The 13127-nt window shown below is 43.1% G+C and overlaps 1 protein-coding gene across 1 annotated transcript in view; it reads right to left on the minus strand.

The window, feature by feature from the left end:
* LOC148018241 (Metal-dependent phosphohydrolase) overlaps positions 1–12602 on the minus strand; it is a 28147-nt gene extending 15545 nt beyond the window's left edge. The window contains exon 1 of the mRNA XM_087661196.1: positions 12289–12602. Within this exon, the coding sequence (XP_087517322.1) occupies positions 12289–12456 (168 nt within the window). The 5' untranslated portion in view covers positions 12457–12602. The remainder of the gene's footprint in view (positions 1–12288) is intronic.
* Between the last annotated feature and the right edge of the window lie 525 nt (positions 12603–13127).

A 13127-nucleotide genomic window follows, 5' to 3' on the forward strand; every position in this document is an offset into this window, starting at 1 on the left:
GGATGCGCACCATTCCTTTCATGGTTTCATCATCCTAGGAGTGCTTACTCTTCTTCCAGCATGGAGGTTTTCCCTTCCGAGGCGGATCGTGCAGCATCTCTTTCTCGACACCACACGAAGACCGACATCAGGCTCCTCTTCCTTCTTTGGCATCTACATCCATGTTGAGAGGGGGTTCCTCCTACCCTTCTTGGTATCATGCTTCAGCACTTTGTCTTTGACATCGGCTTCTTCCCACCTATTGTACCTTTCCCCTTTGCATTACATGATTTCATAATCTTTGTACTAGGACGCTTGGGCAAGTAAACAATTTTCCCATGAGGAACACTGTCCAAGTGGCAATTGTTGCATGATTATTCTTCAACATGTAGTATAGTTTGTATCTCATTGTGCAGAGCACCACTTGAGAGGATCCTAAGTTGTTTCCACCAGCGGCTGTTGTCATCACAACACCATACTCCTTCATCACATGGATACCTCATCACCTTTTTTTCCTCATCATCAACACCCTCGAGTGGATGGGTAAGCTTGTATTGTTTTGTAATGTGTTGGGTGTACCCTCCCTACTCCCCTCTTCTAGGTCACTGTTCCTCCATTGGCCGTCTCCCATAAACTTTAACTCACTTTTTTTTTTTTTAAATTGTTCCATGTGGTTCCATCCGCCTTTGTAGGGCTTGATAGGCCTTTGGCCAGCCGGCATGCACCCTTTATCCAATGCCCTATCCTCTCTAGGGTGACTACTTGGACTCCCTTGGTAAGATAACCATCGCCTCTGTAGTCTTGGCAGGCCATTGGGCAGTCGATGTACACCCTTTGTCCGATACCCTAGCTGCTTTGGGTTGGGACGCCTTGGGATAAGTAAAAATCAAAGTGGCTAGCCTAACCTTTCGGCTCAATTTTTTGCCTGAGAGGGGGTGTTGAGCTAAAACACGCTTCTCAATTGATTAGCATTCTTAAACAGCCCCAAAACACACTTAATTAATGAAAAACCCTAAAAAGGGGAGTGGTCCGAGAGAGTTTTTGTGGTCCCCCAAAAAAACCCTAATTCTTTGGGACACCCTTCAACATCTATAAATAGACAGGCTGCCCCCATTCAACCTCATTCTCGTTTGTGCAAGTTTCACACCCTCGAGTGCACTTTTCCGTCAGAGTGCAGCAATGCGGAAGCGTAGGACAAAGACTGAGAGGGAGTGAACACAGAGAGAAGAGAGAGAGAGAGAGAGAGAGAAAAGGAGACAATGTAACGCATAAAATTTGCAGTGTAATATGTTGTATAAGAGTACAGGAATATGCGCGGGGGCAGAGGAAATATCTACATGTGTATCCACCTTGAAGACCTCGATCTCCATCAGCCCGAGTGCAGTCAGTCTCAGCAAACCAACTCTAACAGATCTCAAGATCAGAATAATGAGAGAGTGTGCCACCAACTAGCTATATATAGCCAAGAAATATCAAATGCCCACCAGCACCAGGTCGACTGCATTAAATGCAGCCGACTACAGAAAAACTGTCCGACTGCAAACTGAAACTATCCGACTGAAGCTTCTCCCGAATGAAGTGATACTGGATCTCAATGTGCTTCGTCCAAGCATGGAATACAGGATTCCGGACCAAGGCAATGCAACTCTCATTGTCACACTATAGAAAAGTAGGACGAGTCTAGGGACAGCCAAGCTCCTCCAACAATCTCCGAAGCCACACAACCTCACATGTGGTGGAAGACGCAGCCCGATACTCCGCCTCAATAGAAGAGAGGGCTACTATGGGTTGCTTCTTGCTACTCCAAGAGATAACACCTGTACCCAAGGTAAAACAATAGCCTATAGTAGAACGCCGTCGATCCACATCACCAGCCCAATCCGAGTCACTCCAACCTGCAAGAACAAGATCTGCAATATCTGTACTTGCTGGATAAGAAATCCCTAAGTCAGAGATCCCCCGCAAATACCGAAGAATCCTCGGGGCAGCCTGCCAATGTACCTGTTTGGATTCACTCATAAACCCCGCCAAAAGACCCACAGCAAAACAAAGATCAACACGAGTGTTGAGTAGCCAAATCAAGGATCCAATCAACTGACGGTAGTAGGAAGCATCCGTCAAGGGAGAATCTAAGTGTGAAGTGGCCTTCTAGTTCGGATCCATAGGGGTAGAATGGGTCCGACAAGTCTCCATCTCAAAAGTCACCAAGAGCTCCTGAATGTATCCCTACTGAGAAATGAAAATCCCCCTCTGAGATTGATAAATCTCGTGACCCAAGAAGAAATGAAGAACCCCCAAATCCATCATCTCGAACATCTCATGTAAAGCTGTCTTGGTCTCTTGGACCTTCTATGCATGATCCCCTGTCAGAATCAAATCATCAACATACAACACAAACAATACACAACCAACCTCGGAAGTGTGCACATAAAGCTGCAAATCGGCCTTGGAGCGCCGATATCCCAACTTTGACTGAAGAAACGAGTTAATTTTCTCGTTCCATGCACGCGGAGCCTGCCTGAGGCCATACAAGGCCTTCTTCAACCTATAAACCTTCCCATCAGAGGATCCAAAGCCAGGAGGCGGCTCGACATAGATCTCCTCCTGCAAGTCACCATTAAGAAAGGCCAACTTCACATCCAACTGATAGACAAGCCATCTCCTATGGCCAGCCAAGGCAAGAACAGCTCGAATAGTCGCCATACAAGCAGTGGGGGCAAAAGTATCATGGAAGTCAATGCCTGGGCACTGAGCAAAACCTTTACCAACAAGGTGAGCCTTGTGCTTATCCAAAGAACCATCGCTAAGGTACTTGGTCTTGAAGACCCACTTGACACCAATCACCTTCTTGTGAGAGGGACGAGGCACAAGAGACAAGTGCTATTCCTCTCTATAGCCTCCAACTCGATTTCCATAGCCTTCTGCCAACGATCAAACTACAAAGCCTCCTTCACTGAAGTGGGCTCCCGATCCTACATAACACGAGTTAGCAAACAATAGTTAGAGCAAACAAGCTCCGTAGAATGTGCCTGATGCCTCCATGACCTCCGCGGTCCATCCTGCGGTTCCCACTCCTCAGGGACCCCCTCAATCCCGGAATCTCGGAGTGTGTAATGGGCCCAACGAGAAGGGCAGATCTCTCCCCGTCGCTCTCCATCTTCTGAAGACTCGGGTACATCCACCAGCGGAAGCTCCACTGGAGTGGCCGATGGAAGGGAAGACTCTGATTCGGAAGAAGAATCTCCATCAAAAGACTCTAGCTCCAAAGGAACTGTCTCGGAAGCCCAACTCTCCCTTGGATCTCCAAGAATGGGATGCTCCTCACCCCTCTCTGTGGCCGGAACTTCCACAAACCGCACATCTCGGCTCGTGTAGACATCCCGCTTGACGGGATCAAACAGACGATAACCTTGGGACTGGGAGCTGTATACAACAAAAACCTGTCATCAGGAAGCCGCCTCGAACTTGTCACGCTACGTCTTTGAGATGTGTATATAAGCGTCACACCCAAAGATCCTGAAGTAAGAGACATTAGGCTAGGTCCCAAAGTAAGCCTCAAAAGGTGTCATCCTATCAACAGCCGAAGTGGGAGTTCGATTGAGGATGTGAACTGCGGTAGCCACTACCTTGGCCCACAGACACTGAGGTGTCTATCAATGCTCCATCATGGTGTGCGCCATCTCGATCACACTTCGGTTCTTCTGCTCGAAAATGCCATTCTCTTTAGGAGTATTGGTGTTAGCAAACTCCTGGTGAATGCCCCTATCTGCACAAAAACGAGCAAACTCATTAGACATAAATTCACCGCCCTTGTCTAAACGCAAGGTCTCCAGTCGCCGGCCTGATCGGTTCTCCTCGAAGAGATGCCAATCCTTAAAGTGAGAGAAAGCCTCTGACTTCAATGTCAAAAAATAGGCCCATGTCATCCTGCTGTAGTCATCTACAATCAACATGAAGTACAAGCTCCCCTTCAAGGACTCGGTCCTCACCATCGGGCCACAAAAATCCGTAGCAAGCTCCATAGGTGAAGTAGACTGCCTCGAAGCTTTGTTGGGAATCGCATCCCGATGCAGTTTTCCACGAATGCAGGAGACACATGGCTGATGGCTCACCACTATGTCTGGCAAACCTCGAACAAACGATCCTCGCAACGCCCTCCGAAGGTACTCATAGTTCAGATGGCAAACCGAGCATGCCATAGCTCGGACTGTGTCTGAGAGGTAAAAGCTGCAAAAGACTTCAATTTGTAAGTGTCATTCTCCTCATACCCTGCAAAGAGAACCTTCCTCGATCCACGATCAAGGGCTCGAACAGTATCACTGTCAAACTCCACCAAGAGGCCAAGAGCACAAATCTTATGGACCGAAAGTAAATGATACCCCAAGCCTAGCACATGCAACACCTTGAAAGTGTGAGTACCACCACGTCCATTTGGAATAAGCTGTATCTCACCCCGCACCAACAATAGACACATAAGAGCTGTCTCCAATGAGAATCTACCCACGCGAGGGTCGCAAATGGGCAACACCAACGTGAGAAGAAGTCATGTGCCATGAGACACCACTGTTCACGATCCACTCTCGAGCCTGGGGAGCTGTCATCGCAGCATCAAAAGTCTTCGATGTAGAGTCCTCAACGACTGCTAAGTGTAGAAAAGCAGCTGATGAGGGTGCAGCCACCGCTCCAAAATCCTTCATATCCTTCTTCTCGGTGTCCTTGTCTTTGTCGAGGCAATCCTTCTTCCAATGACCGGTCTTACCACAAATATGGCAAGTCAATTTCTTCTCCTTATCCTTGGATTTGTTGTCCTCCAACCAAAGCCTCCGATTTGGAAGCATTATGTCCCTTCAATTGTTCCTCTTGATCCAAGACCATAGAAACCAACTCTTCCTACCAAAGAGTCGACTCCCATCTTGATACAATAAGAGCGGAATAAAAAGTACCAAATCGTGAATGAGAGGGGATTTTAGAGCTATCTTCTAAAGCGGAAAAGAGGCCGGGAGGCCATAAAAGACCAAATTTTCATGCAAAATGAAACGGTTGCAGATCGATAAGTTGAAGTTTTTCTAGATGGAGTTCGATGCCAAAAACCCAATGCAAGTCTCAGTTCGTCAATCGGAGTTTGTTTGGCCCCCCATTTAATCCCCGCAAGGTTTCGCGTTATGAAGCAGCTATATGATCCAGGATTTGAAAAGTGTGTAAGAGTGGCCAGTTTATAGATTTCAACATCACGAAGCCAACCGTCCAGACGGATCTCAAATTCGAGCACGTTTGCCACCTCAAAATCGAAAAAAACCACTTGGTCGAAGTGTGAACACAGCAAAGTGAACTAGTTTTTTTGGGGTTATGCTTAAAGCTTAATTAAACTTGAAGATGTGAAAAGTCACAAATCTCAAAACGGGGAGAGGGGGAGGAGGGGGAGGAGGGGAGGGTGCTATTTTTTTCAGTGCCCTCTTCCATTTAAAAAAAATTATTTTTGGCTGCAGCAATGATCAAGGAAATCCTCGTGGCTGTGACCTCCACCAATTTCTCACATCCCATCACTTCAGGAATGACCAAAATTGATACACTATTCATCAAGATTTGATTTTAGTATTTCTCTCTCCTCTCTCCTCTTATGGACTGTTCTTATGGATCAATGTAAAAGAGAGGGGAATGGGCTAAGATGGACGTTTTTGGTCAAACAATGATGTGGGAGTGAAAAGAGACGTGAATTGGAGTTTGACAGATCGTCAGCAACCATGAAAGAGAGTCAGCGGGCCTCCAACGTCGAAAAATGAGCATCATAATGAGCGGTTTTATGAAAAAAATGTAGATTTTACCGTTTTATGAGATGAATACTTGTTTGAAATGGTTAGTAATGCTTGCATTTGATTGCCAATCCTCTGTTTGATCAATCATGTTGAAAGAATCATAAAAAATCAGTCGTATAATAATTTTATGCAAAACATGCAAAACCCGAGACTAGGCGGTTAAGGAGAAATATGCAATTTTTGGGTTTTTATGTGCATTTGTCATTCCTATGAAAATCATTTTCTATAAGAGTAATTAGTTCACACCTGAATATCAATAATTATCTATAATTTTCTATAAATAAATATGAATTTTTTTTAAAAATTTGAAAAAATTAGGTTTTTCGCATCATAAAAATAAGGGAAAATAAGATTAATGTGTGTGGACATATAATGGAGCTAAAGCATGAGACTTACCCTCAATTCAGTCCCATTTCTTTGTTAGAGTGAGTTTTTATCGCTTTCAATAAAGAAAAATACATTAAAAACCATGCATTACACTTATTAACGCAAGCAAAATTTTAAATGGTAAGGAATAGAGGGGTTGGTTAGTGGTTGAAGTACGTTAAATTCTGATGTTTCATGGTGCATTTCATATAGAGTTCATGGTTGTTTAAAATTAAAAGGGACTAGTAGCACGAGAAAGCTCAATGCTAGCCCTAAGCAACAAAACACTCGCGTAAAAAAAGAGAATCGTGAAAAGAATTGTCTTCACACTTTCACTTTGTTGATTTTCAATGAACATTTGTTTGAGCACGATGGTCATATTCACACTTGCATTGATGGACATCATGGTATCGTATCCTAGATACAAAGCACCTGTTTATATGAGTGATGACCCGACGTTGAGAGTGTGAGGTATCCCAAGCCGTAGGGCTAGATATTCGGTTCCTTGGGGGTTTATTTGGTAAGGTTTATCTATCGTCTCCTGGATCGTTTATCAAAAGAATGGACTTGTTTCGAATGTGTTTTATATTTAGGCGCATCTTGGGGCCAATCCCCAAGGTGTAGGAAAGCCATAGTGAAGCCGCGGTGATCAATCGAGGGGTGCTCCCTGTGTGTATGCTACGTGGTGTAAAATACCAAGATGTTTAGGAACTCCTTTTGAGGAGTGGGAAAAGAATCATTTGTTGGACCACGAAAAATGTACAAATGCAAAATCTTAGACACTCCTGGCCGCAAGGCCGTGTGGGGCGGTTTTAGGTGAGTAATAGAGGCCCAGCTAGTGCCTTAGAGCCAGTGTCATGCCCATTTTAGGTCCCGACACTAGATGTACAATGAAAAGGAAGGGGCTATTGAAACCAGTCTTCCTCCTTGAATAGGGTGGTATTAACCTGATCTAGATCTAATTATAACAAATATAAAATTCACAAAAATTGAAAATGCAAATGTTACGACTTATTCTTGGACATTGGACAGCTTGTTGGCTCCAAAACTTGGCACCCCTTGTGGTATATTCTTTAACTTGTATTGCAAATGGATGGAGTATAATTGAGATTCTTCAACATCCTCCACTAATCCAAGTGCCTCTTACTATCATAAATGACCAGCAAGCCTTCAAATCAATTTGCCCCATGATTTGCTAGGGGATTGACCTTCACCCATGCTCCTTGGGAAATAAATTAGTCCCAAATTCAATGCTTGCTGGCTGGCCTCTTGAATCCTCCTGAAACAAAGTGAGTTCAACTCTGAAAATTCAAGTCTAAAGCCTTCGAATCTGGCTCATCTCCACCACCAATGGCTGGATTGCTATAAAACTTGGAGCAAAGCTGGGAAATGACTCTAGAAAGAGAGACAATGCCGTAGAGAGAGAAAATTCAGAGATTTGTAGCGAGAATTTGGTGCAATTTAGGTGCTAACCCAATTTTTCAACCCCAAATGGATTTAGCAACAGCAAAGGGACATCAAAGGCTATAATCTTCAAAAGAAAGTGCATCAACTATGATCTACACCTTCCCTGAGTCAAGAATATGCAACCATGTTCACCAAAATGGTCTCGATTGACTGAGAAATGGCCCCAAAAGCATGCAACAACAACCCGATCTCTCTTCCCAATAGCTCCAAACTGCAAAAAGAAATTTCCTTCTCTCTTCAGCCCCAACACAACTTTCTCAAACTTGCATGGGCAAATTTTGCCAAGTGGTAGCCTTCTAAACTAAATTTACAGTATTATCCAATCCACTCAATTAATTATTAAAATTAATAATTATTTCTGTGCCGAGAAAAATAATCTAACCAACCAACAATTAAATTGGCTAGGCCAATTTATCATCCAAGTGACCTTGAGCACTAATTAGCCCGCAACACGCATTAATTAATTAATTAATGTCAATTCCCTATTGTCATCACTAACACTAATGGCTAATTAAATGTTCTAGGCCAACTTCTAACACTCAGTACCACCTAGTACCTATTAAGCATAACTTATTACAACTTTTGTATTTCGCACCAACTGATATCTCAAGGTCCTAGGTCTTGCATTGTAAAATAATTGACGTACACCTCACGTGTGCAAGTTACATTTGTATATTTGATTAACTTTTAATCAAATGCTAAGCAAAGCAATAAAATTTCACATCCTCATGACAGACCACCCCCTTGAAATCCTTGCAATCGTCCTTGATTGCACTGCAATGTGCTAAAGCAAAGCATACTGCACTGAAATTTCCCAAAATGCATTGTAGTAAAAACAACATTGGCCACTGTTGCTTAACCATGCTAATGCCAAAGACTTGCTGAAAATTTATGGGCAGCATAAATAAAACATAAGACTCATACAGAATCCAAAACAACACTACCAAGAACCCATAGAATGCATTTCTCATTAGCATATCTCAATTGTTTTAGCAAAATAACCATAGCAAAGCATAAACCGAGTAAAATAACCATAACAAAGCATAAACAGAGTAAAAACCATAGCTGAACAATCAATTGCATTCATTAAACATGTTGTTGTCCACAAAACCAGTTGAATACCACTACAAAATGATGATCATCCATTGAAAACCAGCAACCGCTAATCAATCTCTGATGATCATAGATTGATACATACTGATGCAAATGTGTAGTTTCAGAGCTATAGTGAAAACTATACCCATCTGTATACCAACTATAGTGACTAATACACTAAATAGTGACCTCACAGCACACATACTCTCAACAAAATACCCTAGATGCATGTTAAATACATCCAAACACAAGAATTGACCATCACTAGAGGAGTGGAAGTGCTACCTCTCCCTAGAGAATCAAGTAATGCTCTCGACCCCTCCTCTGCTAAACCTAATTGAGCCCGATCCAAAGTCCGCTCTAACTAAAAAGCCTCGAGATAAAGCTGCAACAGTCGAGGATGGTCTACCAAGTCATCCTCTTCCATCCACTTAGCATCCATTTGTGTATAGTTCCAAAACTTCACCAAATACCTTCTGGAAACTATATCTCCGATCTTTCTCTCTTTATATGCCAAAATTTGCTCGCATACTAAAATCTCATCTAGCTCCTCAACCTCTAGCTGAATTTCAGCAAATACATCCTCAGGCACATCACCATGAAAAGACCTCAACAAGCTCACATGAAAGGTGTCTACATGACCTACCCAGCATACCTATGTGGCACATCCTCCCTATCCCATTATGCCTACTATAGTTGTCATCGAAAGATAAAACAATACGCTCTAAAACCATATCAAGAGACAGTAGAGTTTGCTATGAGAAACAGAGAATGTACCGCAAACATTGTGACAAAGAAAACTCAAAACACAAAAGAAGAATGATGAATGATGAACACTGAATCATGCTCATACAATGGAGCGGAGCTCGGAGATGACTGCATTGTCCCAGCTAATCAGGCAGTAGCATCTAGAAGGGATCTGCACTATGAAGGGAGAGAAATGCAATCCTTTGAGCAAAGCTGTACATGACAAGAAAAGTGTTGCACTATGGAGTCAATGAAACGTAGTGCTTCAAGCAATGGAGTTTCAAAATAGATACTGGAAGATGAAGGACACTACTAGAGGGAACGGAACGCAATAGTCAGGAGTTGCCAAAGATGAAGGATATGCTAAAAACTCTCTCAATGATGGCTGCTATCAAGGCAAAGTTGGACTGCCAATTGAAGAAGAAAACCAAAGAATGTCGATGAAGATTTCTCCATATAAGTGATTGCAAATAGATGATTGCTGTAGATGGCTTGAAACTGTTGCAAACACAGTCTCCATAAAGTGGCTAATGGCTAGAAACTATCGCTTGTGTGCTAGGATGGCAACAAGAGTTGAAAACACATAATAATGATGAAGATGATCTATTGTATCAGTCTAGGTAAGAGTGAAACCAGCAAATACAACAATGGAGATAATGATGAACAAGTTGCCAAAGTGTGTGGACTCAAAATGCTTCATCTTGTATTTACTGCCCACTCTTCCTCAACCTGTCACTAACATGTTCAGCCGGATCCAAAGTCTCCATATCTATGTTTGTTGCTACTGAACACTTTTGAAGGCTATCTATTGCGTTTAGAGATCCATATAGAGTACGACACACTCTCTAGCTCATACCCTCTGCCTTAGTCCTTGAGAGACATCAGAGTTTGAGGTTCAGTATTCACTTGAATAGTGTGTTTACTACATTGAGCATTGTATTTATTCATTCACCTTCTATGTTCATTGTCTCTAAGTTAACCCAAACCTCTAAGTTATTTTACCAATCTTTGCTTTGTCATACAATGGTGTTAGTATTCTGTATTCAAATATTTATTTACACACATGATCAAAAGTAATTAGGAAGGATTTGTTGAATTTTAGCCTTGTTTCCTTTTACAAAATCTAATGGACTTTGACAGATTGGATATGGCATGTCACTGTGTCCTCGGGTTGGGAGTTCCGCATCCTCTTTGATGTCATACTCAAACTATTGTGCACCTTCTTCTGAGTTCTATACACAATCATGAGGATGGTATGCTGAAGAAATAAGAGTAGTGCAAGGTGTGTGTTGAGGTAAGCCCATTCCTTAAGTGTCTCTCTCTCCTCTCCTCAAAACTTCAATGTATTCATTTGCGGTGAGTATCTACATGGTCCTTCATTTAATAGCTAGAATGATGTCGAGAATTTTTCCTTTGAGATGTCTAATACCATTTCCTCAAAGCCTATATGGAGAAAATAGCGATACCAAAGAAGTAGGCTCTAAGGGGACCTGCTTTGGTGACAATAACCAAGACATTCTTCTCTTGCATTCTCACTTCTTTTCAATCTCAAGCTTTCAAATCAAGGCTTAGGCAACAGTCTAAGTACCTAACTATGATGCCATATGTAAAGAAATGCTCAAACATAGATAGAGAAATATACAATGTACAACAAACATAGAGTGCAATGTAGAACTCTCAAGATGAAGAGAACTCAAAAGATGAATGAAGAATGAATGTCGATATGCTAAATATACTACTACAAAAGGCCTCGAATCTTTGTGTCTCAAAGACACGAATGAGTTGAACTAAGAGTGGTGTCACAATCATCATGAAGAGACTTTGGGTGAATGCACTAGGGACACTTCAAGGTTAGGGCAGCCAAGTCCTATTTATAGGACTCAAGACCCTATTGTACACATCATTGTGTAATCACCACTTTGAGCTCTTGGCCCATAGAGCGATGCATCACAAGATCGAGTATTCCATACCACCAATCCACACCATCCAAACACATTATTGTTTAAACAAGACAATGTGTGTGTGCCCAATGATGAGGATATTCACAAAAAGATTTTATATGAGTGTCATGGTGCGCCAAGCACAAGACACCCTAGCATACACCTAACTTTGGCCTTGGTCACTCCATATTTTTATCGGCCACACATGAAGACTTTGGTTGAGTCTTAAGTGCCAGTTCCCACAACATTAGCCTAATAAAGTAGAATGGCATGAACAAACGGATGTTACATCCTTTACAAATGGAATACTTTTCCACCATCTTCCTCACACGAGCCAGCTTTCAAGCGTTTAGACCGCCAATGCTTCCTGTGCTACCAGCGCCCTTCCCGATGTCCAAGGATGTGACAGAAGGGTAGAAAATTGGTCATGGCAATAGGCAATTGGTGCGGTGGCAACTGTGTGATCATTTTACACTGATGGCCATGTCCTCCAAGCAAACGGCAGCAAGTAGAAGATGGCAATCAGCTGAATCGCCAGCAGCTCCTACAAATGTGTGGGCAGCAGTGTGAGGGTAGTAGGCTGATGGCTGAAGGTTGGATGTGAGAATGATCTAGGATAAAGGGATGCACTAATTACAAATTGACTCTACTTATGGAGGATTTTGGTGCATTTGTGCCATTGTTCAAAACTAAAGCCATTTGTTTTTTGTAATCAGCATCAAATGCTCTTTGGGGCTGTTTTAAGAAGAACTAATTAGGGAATTGCTACCGCGAAACAAATGAGTGAGGAAAATGGAGGACAGTCACAGGCCGGTCCCAGCTATCGGTCAAGCGCAACATCAGCAAACATTCTGAAATGAGATTGCAGGGTTGAGGCCTACGATTTGAGTTCGATGAGACGGCAAATTCTCCTCGGAGGCGAGGGAGAGGGCGAGGTCGCGGACGCGGAGGGCATGGAAAGCGTCGTGGGAGGAGTCCCACTGGCTCATCACGGACTGGACGAGGCTCTCGGACTTGCCTACCAGCTCGCGGTAAGTCGCAGGCTCCATCGCTGCTGCTGATGCTGCGCACACCACCACCGCCGCCAGGGACGAGACCGGGAGGTCGTCGCTCTATCGGACGTGGGAATACGGTGGGATAGCTCCAGCCCGTGGACAAACTCCGGCACCCGTGCACAGAAAGTGATCTCACCGGGAACAATAATAACGGTAACTTACTAGGGACCTGCGATAACAACCTTCGTAGGAGGGATTGCGGTGGGTCGCACGGTTTAACGAAAAAATATACCAAAAGGTGGTTTCCCAAAAACCACCGATCCAACAAAAACCAGCAAATCTCTATAAAGTTTTGTTAACCTGCGCACAATTTCAAACCTGCATCCTCCTCTCTCTCTCTCCCTCTCTCAAGTTCTTTGTTATCCTACCACCCCAACAAAGACCATCAAGACTCTCTCTCTCTCTCTCTCTCTCTCTCTCTCTCTCATTCTTTGTTGTAGCCAACACACCTACAAATTCTCTATTCAAATTTCAGAGCAATCAAAGATAGAAATTTAGCTCAATCCAGCAGATAGACACATACCACATTTACACCTCTCTCCCTCCACATATGGATCGCGAAGATGAAATTCATCATTTGACCTTGATGCTGCAACTGCTGGAGGTAGAAAGTGCATCCTCAAGAGTAGTATTTTCTTGGTTTTTTATATACTTCTTCCTTCTCC

The sequence above is a fragment of the Lygodium microphyllum genome, chromosome 21 (assembly GCF_053477565.2).
Source record: "Lygodium microphyllum isolate KBCC chromosome 21, Lygodium_microphyllum_v1.1.10, whole genome shotgun sequence".
NCBI classification, from domain to species: domain Eukaryota; kingdom Viridiplantae; phylum Streptophyta; class Polypodiopsida; order Schizaeales; family Lygodiaceae; genus Lygodium; species Lygodium microphyllum.